The 14,480-nt window shown below is 41.4% G+C and overlaps 1 protein-coding gene across 1 annotated transcript in view; it reads left to right on the top strand.

Annotated features, from left to right (window-relative positions):
* The first annotated feature begins 3,525 nt into the window (after positions 1-3,525).
* Positions 3,526-14,480, top strand: part of LOC104948903 (beta-1,4-galactosyltransferase 2) — a 33,473-nt gene continuing 22,518 nt past the window's right edge. The window contains exons 1-2 of the mRNA XM_010775138.1: positions 3,526-3,545; positions 9,666-9,788. Coding sequence (XP_010773440.1) covers positions 3,526-3,545; positions 9,666-9,788 — 143 coding nt within the window. The remainder of the gene's footprint in view (positions 3,546-9,665; positions 9,789-14,480) is intronic.

The following is a 14,480-nucleotide window of genomic DNA, read 5'->3' as shown; positions in this document are numbered from 1 at the left end:
ACTGAGCGAATGAAGAGTCATTTATCAAGCGCTTGTTGACCTACCCTTTTTTTGTTCCCCATCTGTGGACTCCCCTCTGCCATCTTAAGTGGTATTTCGTTTTAGGTTTAAGTACAATTTGGGAAGCTTCAGGATATAAGAAAAGTCGTGTCGCATCAATAACAATGAGTGAATGATTGATGGATTTATATCTGTATCCTGCATAATGAGACTGTATACAAGTAATGTATTAACACTGGGATGATAAAGGTAAATGGACTGTACTTATAAAATGCCTTATCAGGTCTTTCCGACCCCTCAAAGCGCTTTACAAGTCATTCACCCTTTCACACCTCATTCATGCAGAGCAGTACCATTTGCTCAAGGGTAGCTAACATTCATTCACATTGACACACCATTGGCCATGCGTTCAGGAGCAACTCAGGGTTAAGTATCTTGCCCAAGGATACATCGACACGTTGACTGCACGGACTGGGATCGAACCCACAAGACGACCATACTCCCTCGCAGCCACAGATCGGTTGATCTAGTTGTTTTCATTAAACTAGCTCATCTGGAAAATGTATTTTTATGATAAAGAAGAAGAGACTGTCATCAGTGAGCATGAACAGACTGTCCTGCACCAGTCTGTCTATCCTATTACAATATGCATTATACCACAATCCAATTTTAAATCATTTTTCAACAACTTAACTGTAACTGGACTGTAAGCTGCTCTCCAAGTTATCACTAACGGCCCGTCCACACGGCGGCGTGCGTTGAAGCTTCAAACGCTCCTGCCCATTCACTTTGAATGGGGTGACGCCACGCTTCGCCGAACTGCATTGTGGGAGCGTCGTTTCGCTTTGCTCGCGTTGCGCGCTTCAAAAGTTGAGCAATGTTTAACTTTTGAAGCTTCGACGGAAGCGTCAGCCAATCAAATCATATGCCAGTACAAGCTCTAGCCAATCAAACCGCTGCTTGTGTGTCCGGGACGGGAGCTTCATGTGATTGGTTGTTGGTCGAGCTTCACACGCCCGCCGGCAAGCTTCAACGCACGCCGCCATGTGGACGCTGCGTCACTGTATAGTTATGGTGCAACACATTATTAGAAACTAGAGAAAGTGAAGAAGGATTGGCTGCAATAACAACCGTTACAACAGCCGTTACTTCAACCTTAGCTGCAACCATTGCTGGAGTTTTGAAGCTGATACGGAAATGCCAGAGAAATCTGGTCAGGATATATTAGCCAATTATTCCGTTTACATACACATATTTTTGATAACAAGCCCTTTAATGTGTTCTTTAATTAATTGTGACCAAGCCATGCACCGAGTAAGACATTTTGCAGTTAAATATTACCCTTGTCAGTGCTATCTGGGGGACAAACTATTTAATGGTGTTTTCTATTTCTAAATTACCACAGTGAGCTACAAGCAGCAGGGTTTTGGGAATGTTATGACTTAATTAGTGAGCTGACGGAGGAGAGATGACAGGAAATGAGAGGAGAGCGAGATGCAACAAACAGTAGTTCATAAAACAATGTCACCGCGCTGTTCTTTGGGCTTTCAATCATAATTCATGGTCTAATTGACAAACCTTATGATATCTTGGTTAAAGTTGACGTGCTTTAAAGGATCTTGAGATATGGTTAAACAATCCAGAACAACCACTGGTGACACATTTAGAGGTTGAACAATGAGTTTATAAAAGGCCTTGGAAATACAGAACAAAGAAAGAAATTAAACGGGCCCTATTACACTCTTTTGCACCCCTTTTCACCCTTTTGTGTGGGAGAGAGAACTTTGGGATGTTAGCCTTTGCAGACCATTTACATGCACGAAAACCTATATAACACTGCAGGAAAGGGAAAACCCCAGAAAACCTAATAGGGCCCCTTTAAAGGAAATGACGACTTCGGTATCCAAATGATTTGACCTTAAACATACCAAAAAGATCACGTTGTATACTCCTGTGTTTCCTCTACAGCAGCCTCTGCTCCCGTCATCTCCTGCAGGTGCATTCAATGATCTAGAAATTCCTCTAAGATGTTGAATGGGGAACAATTTTCAAGTGAAAGAAGAAGAGTGGAAGCAAGGGACAACACGTAAGCCTAATGAAACGCATCCTATAATTCTCCTTTACTCCCAAGGTTCGAAGGTAAATCTTCCTCCACTTCTCTGCACCTCCTCTTCCTCTCTTGCTTCTTCCCTTTCTGTCTCTGGCGGAGCTCCCCGGTGTGTCTGCAGTAATCTAGTCAGTGTCAGTCTCTCCCTCTGCCCTCTGAAAACCAATTAACCCTATCAGCCATATCAGAGTATCATCAGATAAATCCATCGCTGCTCCCTCTGCGAGTGTGTGTGATGAACATATAACTTTCTCCTGGTCACCGTAAACACACACACACACACACACACACACACACACACACACACACACACACACACACACACACACACACACACACACACACACACACACACACACACACACACAGTTGCCATGGAGATGGATTTAGGCCCAGCCACAGCTCTGGTTGAATGATTGTCAGCAGAAAGTGAGTCAGTTTGTGTGTATTTGAATGTATTGTGTGCATGTCAGCGCACAGTTTTAGTGTTCGTACGTGTGTGTGTGTGTGTGTGTGTGTGTGTGTGTGTGTGTGTGTGTGTGTGTGTGTGTGTGTGTGTGTGTGTGTGTGTGACAGGGTTTATCAGTCTCCAGCAGATAGACAGAGGCAGGGCCTCTCATCCTATCATTTGGCCTCGCTTTAAGAGAGACCACAGGAGAGTCAGAGAGAGATTTCACCTTATCTCACTTAATGGAGATTGAGTTGCATGTGGCTTCCTGTGTGGGCGTATGAGCATAATGTATCAGAGGAAAAGTAGCTGACCTCCCATCGACCCGCAATTGTCCAATCATAGCTCAGCAATCATAGACACAGCAGGTCCGTCATCACCAAGTAACAGTTTCCCAAAAAATAAGAAAATACAATTGTTTTCTTCTACCTGCTATTTATCATGCTAGATGGTTTGATTGTGAGTTGCAGAGTCGTGGAGATATTGGTTGAATACATATCTTCCTATTCCTGAATATAATGGAACTAGATAGCATTTGGCATGAGCAGTTGATATAGGAACTATTTTCCGATACAGATCTACACACATCAACCGTATCACTACGCAAAAGGAAGGATGCATCATGGACAGGAGGCTCTGAGTCAGCAAACGTTACAGCTCAAAGGAGGATGACGCCATTAATGTTTACATCTCGTGCTGCGCATGACCCTGTTGCAGGTGAAATGCAGAACAAAGTTTACAGTTCCCACATGAAGCTGCTTGCAACAATGTGTGTGGATTATCTTAAGTAACCTGGTCATCATTTCTGGATAGAAAAATGTGTGTTTTCAAATATATTTTGTTTCTTGAGAGCGTTGTGTCATCTACAGTAGTTTTGAGAGAATCTCATCTACATGTATTTGAGAGAAGGCAGACATCTCTATGGTCAATATATTTAACATTTTGCAAATATTTTAGAATTTGTGGGAAGATGGTCCTGGATGCTAAGATGTTAGGCTAACGTTAGCATCTCTTTCAACATATCAGACTTCTTATGATTATTTTTATTTCGCTTATAGTCTTGGATTGTGTGAGCAGTTTAAGTTTCTGAAATGAAGAAAATAACTTAATTTAACTTCAAATTCGTGACAGATACTGTCTCCCTCAACTGGTAGAAGAAAACCAGGTGACAGATGAGAGAAAAGGAGGAAGAGAGCTATTGCGTTCATCAGAGCCTTCATGAACATTTGTGACTATATGCACTCGGCCATGCGTTCTTAATAAAAGATGATGATCCCTTCATTCCCCGGCCACCTGGGAAACAGGAGGCTCATCAAAGCTTGATTAGATCCTGCAGTCAACCATGCACATAAACACACACACAAACACACACCAGGCCGTGTATATCTAATTTATAACCTTACAGTCTTCAATCACACTCGCAGCAGCAACAGCAGCATGTTTCCTGCTTTATGAGAGCTTGGCACCGAGCACAAAGAGTGAGGAGGCAGGAGCGTGACAGAGCTGGCGAGGGGCCAGAATAACTAATTTGCTGTAATGACTTTCTGGCAGTCCGGACATGGAGGAGCTCCCAAATGAAGCGAAAGGCCGGGCCACGACGGGCAATTCAATTACTTTTAGTAGTCGATAGATGCAGATCAGGGCAACATCAACACAACAGTCTGAAATGATATGCTCCTCTGCTGAGCTGAAACAATAAGGCAAGTAATTTATTGTGAGTAAATAAGTGTAGGACAAATATAAACCGTCAAGGAACTTTAGTTTTATTGCAAGAATCCTGGCCAAGATGTCCTTATGGAAATAAAAAGTCTTGGGTTGTTGTGTCAAAAATTCAAAGCTGAAATGAAATGGTTGAAGAAGAACCTTTTAGATGTTATGGTCAAAGAAGTGAGATCATTCCCAATAACGAATATGCTCTCTTTTCGTTACATACATCAAATGGAAAGGTTTTATTGATTGAAACGTTGAAATGTACCGAAAAGTTTGAAAGGCCAAATTATTTGAAGAGAACAAAGCTGACATAACCCTAGAAATGTATTCAATGTGTTAACATCAATCACCATGTTGCCCAAACAAGCAAATATACTTTTCATTTGGTTAGAAAATACAGTGTGGTGTAGAGACCACAGAGGGACAGACCAGGGTACGGTTAGCAGCCGCCCTGACATGACAGCATCAGTCAGAGGGAGAGGAGAAGCGACTAGCATTGAACCCAAATAAATCGAAATGACAGCATTAGCCACAGAGGAAAAGGGTCACAAACCGCGAAATCAGACAGAAAGACAGAACCAAAGACTGACGGAGAGAGGATGAAAAAAGTGATGATGATGATTATGACAGAGTGGCTGCCTAGAGTATTGACAGCAAAGGTTAGAGCTGCCCTGCAGGGAGTCGGCCAGTATGTGTCACTCAGAGAAAATGCAGAATTGTACAAAAAACATCCCCATTCCAAAGGAGAGCGTCAGGGAGGTGTAACGCAGGGAATCAAACCCACCCTACAATGTGGAAAATATGGGGCCAGATGGTTGCTGTGGCTTGTTGCTTTGACCTGCTGCGCTAGACCTGCTCTCAGAGACATATGGGGCTTGAGACAAAAAAAAAGAAGAGGGGCACTCTCTAGAGGAAGAAGAGTCTCCCTCTCGCAGCCCGAGCATGCATCATCTCATCTGACCTCTCCAGCATGAAGGGCGCCTCATGCTCAAACTCTAGCAGTCCCAGCTGGACACTATATTCCTGCTAACCACCTTTGTTGCAGTGTTAGACATCCGGCTCTGAGCAGCACTGGCTCATTTCTAACATCAAGCTTACATGGCGGATAAAAGGTCCAGATAAAAATACATGCATATGCAACCATAATGGACACACATTCAAATCCACAAAGGAAATGCAGGTAAGGGTAGTGACTACAATTAGGGCTAAATAACAATAATACAAAGTCACTTTTAGTGGCAGCAATAGAACAAGTAATACACTGGATCTTACAGGGAAATAGTGGGGGAGTAAATATTAAATGATATTAGCATTTCTACTTCCATTTCGCTAAATATGTTTAGATCCACCTGTTGTTATGTCTGTGCACCAAAACAAGCCGAGTAAAAAACGCCAGAAATGAAAACATTTGAAAGACAAGGCTTTTTTATGTTTGGCTGAGGAAGATCATTTGGTTTGCAAAGATATCTGCTCACATTTCTCAGAAAATACAACAGGAGTAAGGGGAAACATGTTTCCGTCCCCCCTCTCCATTCATCTCATGTTAGTCTGCCATCCACGTAACATGCTGCAACTGCACTGAAAGGCTTGAAATGAGCAGCAGCATCAGGGGCTGATGTAACCCGGTTCAAGTTCGTCTACCTGCATCTATATCAGCTAATCACATGAAATATGGGGTACATGTGTAAGGCTAATTGTTTCATTAAAACAGATCTTACTTTAACATAAGATAAGACTTTATTTATCACGGGGGAAATTGCTGTCTACAGCAGAAATACGTGAGAAGAGTGCAGATATTAAAGTCAAAGATTACAACATATCAATTAGGGATGCCAGTGATTATTCGATTATTCGAATATTCGTTACAGTCTCCATAATCGAATATTATTTTTAAAAATCGATTTTATTGATATATTTTTGTTTATGTTTTTTTTTTTTTTCTGGCTTAGTTTCAACCAAAATATAGACTAATGCTAATAATAGTAATAGTATTAATAATTGTAAATGGCCATTGGTCACACCACCAGTTTGTTTTACTGTAAACTTGGAGGAAGCCTGCGTGCAGAGCAGACTGCTGCTGCAGCACGCTACACACCGACCCCGCCCCCACCCCCCCTCTCCCTCACACGTGCGACTAAAGATGAACAAAGCGGCAGGTAAAAAGAGTTCCTCCTCGTGGAACTATTTCGAACGTACAAGTCCAAAGGAAGTTAAATGAAACAAACAACGGAATTCCTTTTGTCTGACTTTTTTTTTCTCTCCCGCGGGGGGGGGCGGTCGGTCGAATAATCGATTATTATTTGCCAGGGCTGCCGAATAATCGATTTTGATCATGGTCAGTTTCTGGCAACCCTAGTACCAGGTAGCATTAGTCGTGTTCACACCGCAGTGCTTTTCCCACTTTAGTTCCGACATAGTTCCGAAATGTCGCGTTCACACCAAAAAGAGCCGGAACTAAAATTAGTTCATCAGAACCTTTTTTACCCCCTTTTCCGTCCCTGCTCGAGAACAGGTACTTCCGTGGGAGAAAAAGGTTCCTGTGTCTGATTGGCTGGGCGGAATGTAAACCACGCCCCGTAAAACNTTTCTGAGACAGTCCTGTATAACACCAGGTGGTGAGCACGGTTATAGCTACCAAAAACTCCACAGGAACCTCTTAACAGTTTGTGATTCTTTGCTAATGTTAGCTATAACCGTGCTCACCACCTGGTGTTATACAGGACTGTCTCAGAAAATTAGAATATTGTGATAAAGTTCTTTATTTTCTGTAATGCAATTAAAAAAACAAAANATAACCGTGCTCACCACCTGGTGTTATATTGGTTGCCAGATAGCATTAGCTTATTGAGCACTTCATCAGCAGCTCCTGAGGAGTTTTCAGCAGGATAACAGTTATCCTGCTGAAAACTCCTCAGGAGCTGCTGATGAAGTGCTCAATAAGCTAATGCTATCTGGCAACCAATATAACACCAGGTGGTGAGCACGGTTATAGCTAACATTAGCAAAGAATCACAAACTGTTAAGAGGTTCCTGTGGAGTTTTTGGATTGCTAAACATTTTATGGAAAATGGAATACAAATAAAGCCTTGTGTTTTTAGTGAGCTGAAGGTCACATGGTTGCAAAGAGATCATATTTGGACATTGTTCCAAAGGGCAAAGTGGTCTGAGTCAATCTACCAACTTTATTTTAACATCTAGGAAGCTAGCGAACAATCAACACAAATAAGGTAATTGACGATAGCCTTTGGCAAAGATGAAATGTTATATTTTAGCTGAGTCATTTCAGGAAGACGACCTTAGCTACTGTCAAATTTAAAAAGAACTATAAGTGTTTTTTAGTCTGAAAATATTGCCAGTGAAAGTCAGGTCACATTAAGTGCTGTTCCATTACCTTAGCACCTCACAACACCTGGCTGCTCTCTCCGGAGAGAGGGTCACCTTGAAGTCCTTTCCACAAAAGCATTTCACAAATTATGCTCTTTAAGGATCTTACACAGTGTGTTATGTTTTATTACCATTATATTCTGTGGATGTTTAAACACTTGTTCCCTGGGTGAGCACATTATGAGTGTGCTACAGGCCGTTTGCATATTTACGGAGGGCACATTTATGCTTGGCCGTGACCTTCTTCTGGCAACGTTAGCACTTTGTTCAGTGAATGTGTTAACATGTTTTGGGAAGATTTAAAGAGAGGCAATATGTGAAATATGACATTTGTAACAGGACACATGAGGCCAAGAACAAGAGGCCAAAAAACGTTTCTACCTGTTTAGGATACAGATTAAAACTTAAATTCAGTGTTTGGTTAGTTTCAGATCTTCCATAAAAAATAAAACTGATATAAAACTTGTAAAAAAAAGCTGATTCTGGAAAAACTGTTTAAGTATTCTTCTACTACTACTACTGTGTCAAAAACACACACACACACACACACACACACACACACACACACACACACACACACACACGCACACACACACACACACACACGGCGCGCACACACACACACACACACACACACACACACACGCACACACACACACACACACACACACACACACACACACACACACACACACACACACACACACACACCGCCCTCCGCATATTGTTGCTGGGAGGAGTTGTGCAGAAACATATGGTCTCATTACTTTCTTCTTGTCATCTTTCAACAGGGAGCTGTCATACTTTTGACAACACATATTCTCGATTTTATACACACATGTACACACAAACACACACACACACACACACACACACACACACACACACACACACACACACACACACACACACACACACACACACACACACAAGCACAGAAGCACACATGAATCAGCCTCTGGTTAGACTTCAGGCGCTGTCATGACACTCGCAGCTGACGTCCGTTCCACTGCACTGGTCTCACGACTTTTGAGGAAAAAATAAAATGCCTGTCTGCCTTTTACACACGCACACACGCACGCACGAACGCACGCACGCACGCACGCACGCACGCACACACACACAAGGCTGCTAAACTCTTCCATCATTTCATTGTTCTTTCTGACCTTCTGTCTTCCCTTTTATTTTATGTATCTCTTATTTTCTCATCTTCATTTTTCATTGTTGATTCTCTTATAAACACTAATATCATGATTGGACATTTATCAAATTACATGTTGTGCTTTTCTTTTCTTTTTTTTTTAAATGACCAAAGCCGAACTTTGGAAACTTCTATCATCAAAGCTATAAATGTAACTTGGTTTAAAGCCGGCTGTGTTCTAAGCACCAGAGGTCTGCTGTACGGTGATGTGGGGATAATGCGGTCCCTCTTCACACACGGTTATTTCATAATGCGTTGAGCAGATTATATGGATGTGGATTATCCATTTAGTGTAGAAAGGCACCCATACATTATCCACTTTAAAACACATCAAAGACACATTAGGAAGAGATCTGATTGCCACAAGAGGTTATTCAAATGTAAATGGTGGTGTGTTTAAACGCCACATATTAAAACCTGAGATTCATGGGTGATTTCAGATTAACATTAATTATGACGCTTGCCCATTTCAGGGTCATTGTTGCTGTTGAGTCCACATTTAGCATAAACACTGTTACTGCAAAGAACCTTTATTTATTAATATGGTAAAAGGAATATTTTAATTGGGTTTTCACTTTACCCTTTGGCAGCCTTAAATATGCTTTCACATAAAGGACTCAAGACATTTATACCTTTTTTCTATATAAAGAAATGCATTTATTTTTCTCTCATCAACTTGTTTAGACAGACTTGCAGCTGAGCAGAGAGTTGATCTTTCTTCTCTCTGAAGGGTCTTGTTTGATAAGGCCACTTATATGACCTTTCACTACTTCCTTTCATAACTCATCATAACTCCTTTTCTCTCCCTCCTGCAGGCTGCCATACGCCGGCTACTTTGGAGGAGTTTCAGGACTCAGTAAAAAACAGTTTCTGAAGATAAACGGCTTCCCCAACGAGTACTGGGGCTGGGGGGGGGAGGACGACGACATCTACAACAGGTGAGAGTGGAGGCATGAAGCATGAGCTGCTGAATCTGCCACTTGATTTCTTCACTAATACGATTTAGCCTCATTCAACCTAATAGATTCCTTTTTAATTTGCCAAATAGTTCAATAAAAGTTCAACTTCACTAACAGCAAGATGCCATCTGTCTGGGTTATGTTATGACAGGGTGTCCGCGGGGTCTTAAAATGTATTAAAAGTTGATAAATAAATGTAGCAAAAATTAAGGCTATTAAAAAGTATTAAACAGCATTTTCCAAGGTATTACATTTTGTAGCTTGTTTTCAATAAGTATATCAATTGTCCAAAGAGAGTATTCTACAGTTTGCTTGAATGTAGGTGTGTAGTGTGATTCTGTGTAGTTTATTTATGGCATCCCGTTGGATTTGACGGCGAAGGTCCGTTTACGCCGGTTGCTAAACAACATCGTTATGGAGAAATGCAAGTTTTCGACCAAATGGTTGGAAGACAAGGAAGAAGGACAATCAATACTGCATATAGTGAATGTGAGGTAAAGTGTGTCGCCAAGGTAACCGGCTAAAACTCCAAGTGGCGATGAGGTCTTAAAATGTATGGAAAGGGTCTTAAAAAAGGTCTTAAAACTAAAGGTATTACACTTGACTTCAGGATTCCTGCATATACCCTGTATAAGCTCCCTGTCAGACTGTCACACACACTCACACACATGAAAGTGATCTCATATGCACATTATTTCAGCCTCCACTGGCAGCGAAATCAAGTCTCTGGACGGAAGTGACAGGGAAGTTCTTGGTGGAGTGGATGATTTATAGTAATCGTTCACCGAAGGAGAATTATTTGCAAATAAATTAACCTTTTGAATCGCTTGAGTGAGCATGCTGAAGTTCACTAATAATATTACTGTTGAAATGTGCAGAAATCTAATCTGATAGAGGATTTCAGTTTGACAGGATGACGGAAAGGTGACTAAAGACTGCTTAAAAGAACCATTTACATCGCCATTAGTTTAACTTATCGTCTATTCAGACGGTTGTTTGGACTGAAAACGGTTGAATTACCGGTGAACTGATGATCTGACTATTAATCAAATCAAAATACAGAGTCATGCATCTTTGCTTGTCAGTACAGAAGAGAAAAGAATCATGAAAGCTTAATGCGGTCATTGAAATATTAAGCATATGACTAATAATACCAAATAAATTGCACCTTAATCACAGTAAGGCAAGGCAAGTTTATACAGCACCTTTCACCATAAGGACATTTAGAGTGCTTTACAGTAGACCTTTTTCATATTTCCCCAAAACTGCTGTGTTTCACGTGAACTCTGCCAGTCCATTTAATATGATATAAATGCCCGCTTCAGATTGCTGAACGGCTGAAACATCAACACAAGATTTTCAAAAATTGCAAGCTGTAACGTCAGATTTTCTTCTAGAGAACATTAATTTTAGTCACATAAACAGATACATTTGCGTTCAGAGGATCCATCTTGAGTACACTAATTATAAACACTCACACACACTCTCACACAGCAGGACTGTTCTTCACAGACAGAACCCACTCTCCATCTTTTCTTCACTGTCGTTTTTATTTCTTTATTTTTCTCTCTGTGTCCCGCTGTCACTCTCACACTGTGAAGCTTATCTTTGTCCTCTGTAATAGCATTATAAGAAAACTGAGAAAAGAGCATTTGGAAATTGGTGTTTTTGAGAATGGACTGTGTCAGTAGACGCGCTTCTCAGAAGATTACAGTTGTTTGTCAGAGTCTGGCAAGATGTGATAAAAGAGGTGTGTGTGTGTGTGTGTGTGTGTGTGTGTGTGTGTGTGTGTGTGTGTGTGTGTGTGTGTGTGTGTGTGTGTGTGTGTGTGTGTGTGTGTGTGTGTGTGTGTGTGCAATTACATGCCTAATGATGACAGATAAAGTGAGACCTCTAACTTTTTATTGGATGATGGCTGAAGTAGGTCATCAGATGCCGTAGATTTCCCTTGAGATGTTTTCTGCAATCAAGCTGCGCTATTTCAACTGCTATGAAAAGTGAAGTGACGTGCAGAATCATAATTAAAATTCCACTTTTAAGACATTTACTTTTACAATTCAAATTAACTTGACTTGTTTACCAAAATATATATTGAAAATGTCCCCCTTAGAAAGACAATGGAAACCCCAACGGACAATCCTCCACAGTCATTTTCTTTTGAATCAACAAGCAAATATGTCTTTGAAGCTTTTCCTTCTTGTATAGTTGTTTTTTTACTGACAGTGGGACCATGTGATATTAAAACTTTTGCTGAACAGTGGAAACTCTGGCTACACGAGGCAGTTACAGGATAATGGCTAATTGAATTTCCTTTCATTTTCCAAGAGTGTGTGGGGTGAGTTGCTTTAATGATGTCAGTGGGGCATCCTGGTGGCGTAAGATTCCATCCATATAACCACTACAGTGTCCTTCTCCTTTATCTCCTCAGCTCTTCATTAGAAACCAAAAGTCTTTCAACTATGATACTCTTATTTTTCGATTGCGTGTGACTAAAACTTTCCGAATATATCATTATCTCTGATTGTCCATCACAAAAAACATCCCTTATAGTGCTTTGAAATCATAGGGAACAAACACTCAGATGTGTCTATCCTTCTGGTTTCAGCTGTGGCCGAAACTCCAGTGGTGCAAAAACTGAAACACACAAAATGTGATATATTGAGTTTTAAGAAGACTGTGAATCTAATGCCAGGTATAATAGAAACAGGATTGACTCCACACTAACAATAAGGTTACCCTCAGTTCTCTCCACTTTCTCTCCTTGTTTTTTATTACAAACTGAGGTCCTGAAAATCCCTAAGTCAATCTCATAATAAATTAATGGAAAAAAACAACAACATTGGCAGAAACAAGCGCATAAAGCTGAGCATGGAGATTTTTTTTTTGCTTTACTCTTAGACTCACACACTCCCCTCCCACCATCCACCCTCGCTTTTCAGGGCTGGCTTGTTTATAAGCCTTTCACAGAGCAATCTGAAGGGAAATGCCCTTGAAAACACACTTTGACAAGCTGTTGGAAGAGACATTGTGTGGAAAGGGCTGTGTGTGGATGCAACTGAGGCTACAAGCAAGCAGAAAAGTCTCCTCTCAGACTGCCAGAAGATTGGGATGTGGAGACGGGTGGTGATGTCATCAAAATGCCCCAACGGACCTCAGGCTGCTGACCTAACCTGCTACAATCACGTCATAGTTTCAATGTGTCCAATACTACTGTCATTAGTGCTAATTAACCAATGCTAGCTTTCTTTCAAGTACTTTCTTTTACATTTCAAGCATAACCTTTTTTTGCGGTCTGTCTACAGTTGAAAAGGTTTTAACAATGAGAGCTGGAGTGGCGTGCAGAGGAGAGGACGGAGTCTCCAGCTGAGCACGCTAACAGGCCGGCTCAGTCTCTCAGGACTCTTTGAAAAAACTCGACCAGGGGAAGATACAGGGATAGAGCCTGTGAAATCTGCCCATTTTGTTTTCTCTGGCTTTAAAAGGGAGCAAAGTTCACAGGTTTGAAACATGCAAGCCGTCTGGTGTCTAGTCGAAGAGTTCTTGAACGTGACACCAAATGTCCACCTGCTCTCTCTTTGAAAGCTGCTCTGGAGAAAAAGTCAACTAAATGACCAAATTGATCTTTTACCTTCTTCTTCAGCTTCTCACCCTATTTTCCCTCTAACTGCACATCCCTTTGTATATCTCTATCTCTTGCTTCACCCCCAGCTATTTCCTTTTTTGCTGGTTTCGATGCCACAGACCATGGCACGGCCACTGCCTGAAATGGCTCCTGCTAGATGAATGCCTTCCCGAGGGAACTTCCTGTCTGTGCTGCTCAGTGTGGCCTGAGCCCGTGGCGAAGAGGACACATGCCACCTACACAATTGACAGTGCCACTTTAACCTACTCCCACCACTGTGTAAAAACGTTGTTGGATATTAAAAAGAGAGAGGAGCGGGAAAGGGGAAGGGGTTACTTGCAGCAGTCGCCTTGGGCAGAAACTGTACCTGTCCCAGGGGCTTCCATAGCAGACCAGACTTCAACACAAACACTCCGCACAAGGACTGCAAGTGTTTCTGGGAAGCCTTGACAATGCTGTTAGAGTCAGGATATTTCTGGCTTGACACGTAGAGGAGGCTGAGTCTTTGATGAGTTAAATCGCATCTTCTGTTTGAGGAGGTCTCCACCCTCGGGTCATTTCAGAAAACACTGGAAAGTCTCAAATCCCTTGTTAGATCTTTCTTTCTCCTTTTTCCTTCTGGATGGCTACGCTTGCCTCGCCATCAATCATATTATATGTTCATATTTCTATGTGTGTGTTTCTCTCTCCACTTCATTTATATATTTGTTTAAAGAGCTCTATTAGGCCCTTTTTAAAGAGGCAAATGCAAGACACGATGGAAAAACTAGGGTGGATCAATATAAGCATTGAGTCACAACTAGGGCTGAACGATTAATCGATTTAAAATCGAAATCGCGATTTGAAATGATGCGATTATCAAATCGCAAAGCCTGCGATCTTTTTTTACATTTTTTTTTTTTACAATTTCTTTTTTTTTTCTTCTTGTGTGTCAGTCATCCACACCAATCAGAAGTGCTGTGCTCCACATGTACCAGCCATTGTTAACCAATCAGAAGTGGCCCATGATAGAAGGTGATAGACAGATTGATCCAATCTTCTGCCAAGTA

The sequence above is a fragment of the Notothenia coriiceps genome, unplaced genomic scaffold, assembly GCF_000735185.1.
Source record: "Notothenia coriiceps isolate Sejong01 unplaced genomic scaffold, NC01 NC01_scaffold00015389, whole genome shotgun sequence".
In the NCBI taxonomy this organism is placed as follows: Eukaryota; Metazoa; Chordata; class Actinopteri; order Perciformes; family Nototheniidae; genus Notothenia; species Notothenia coriiceps.
This window is presented reverse-complemented; position numbering and strand designations above follow the sequence as displayed.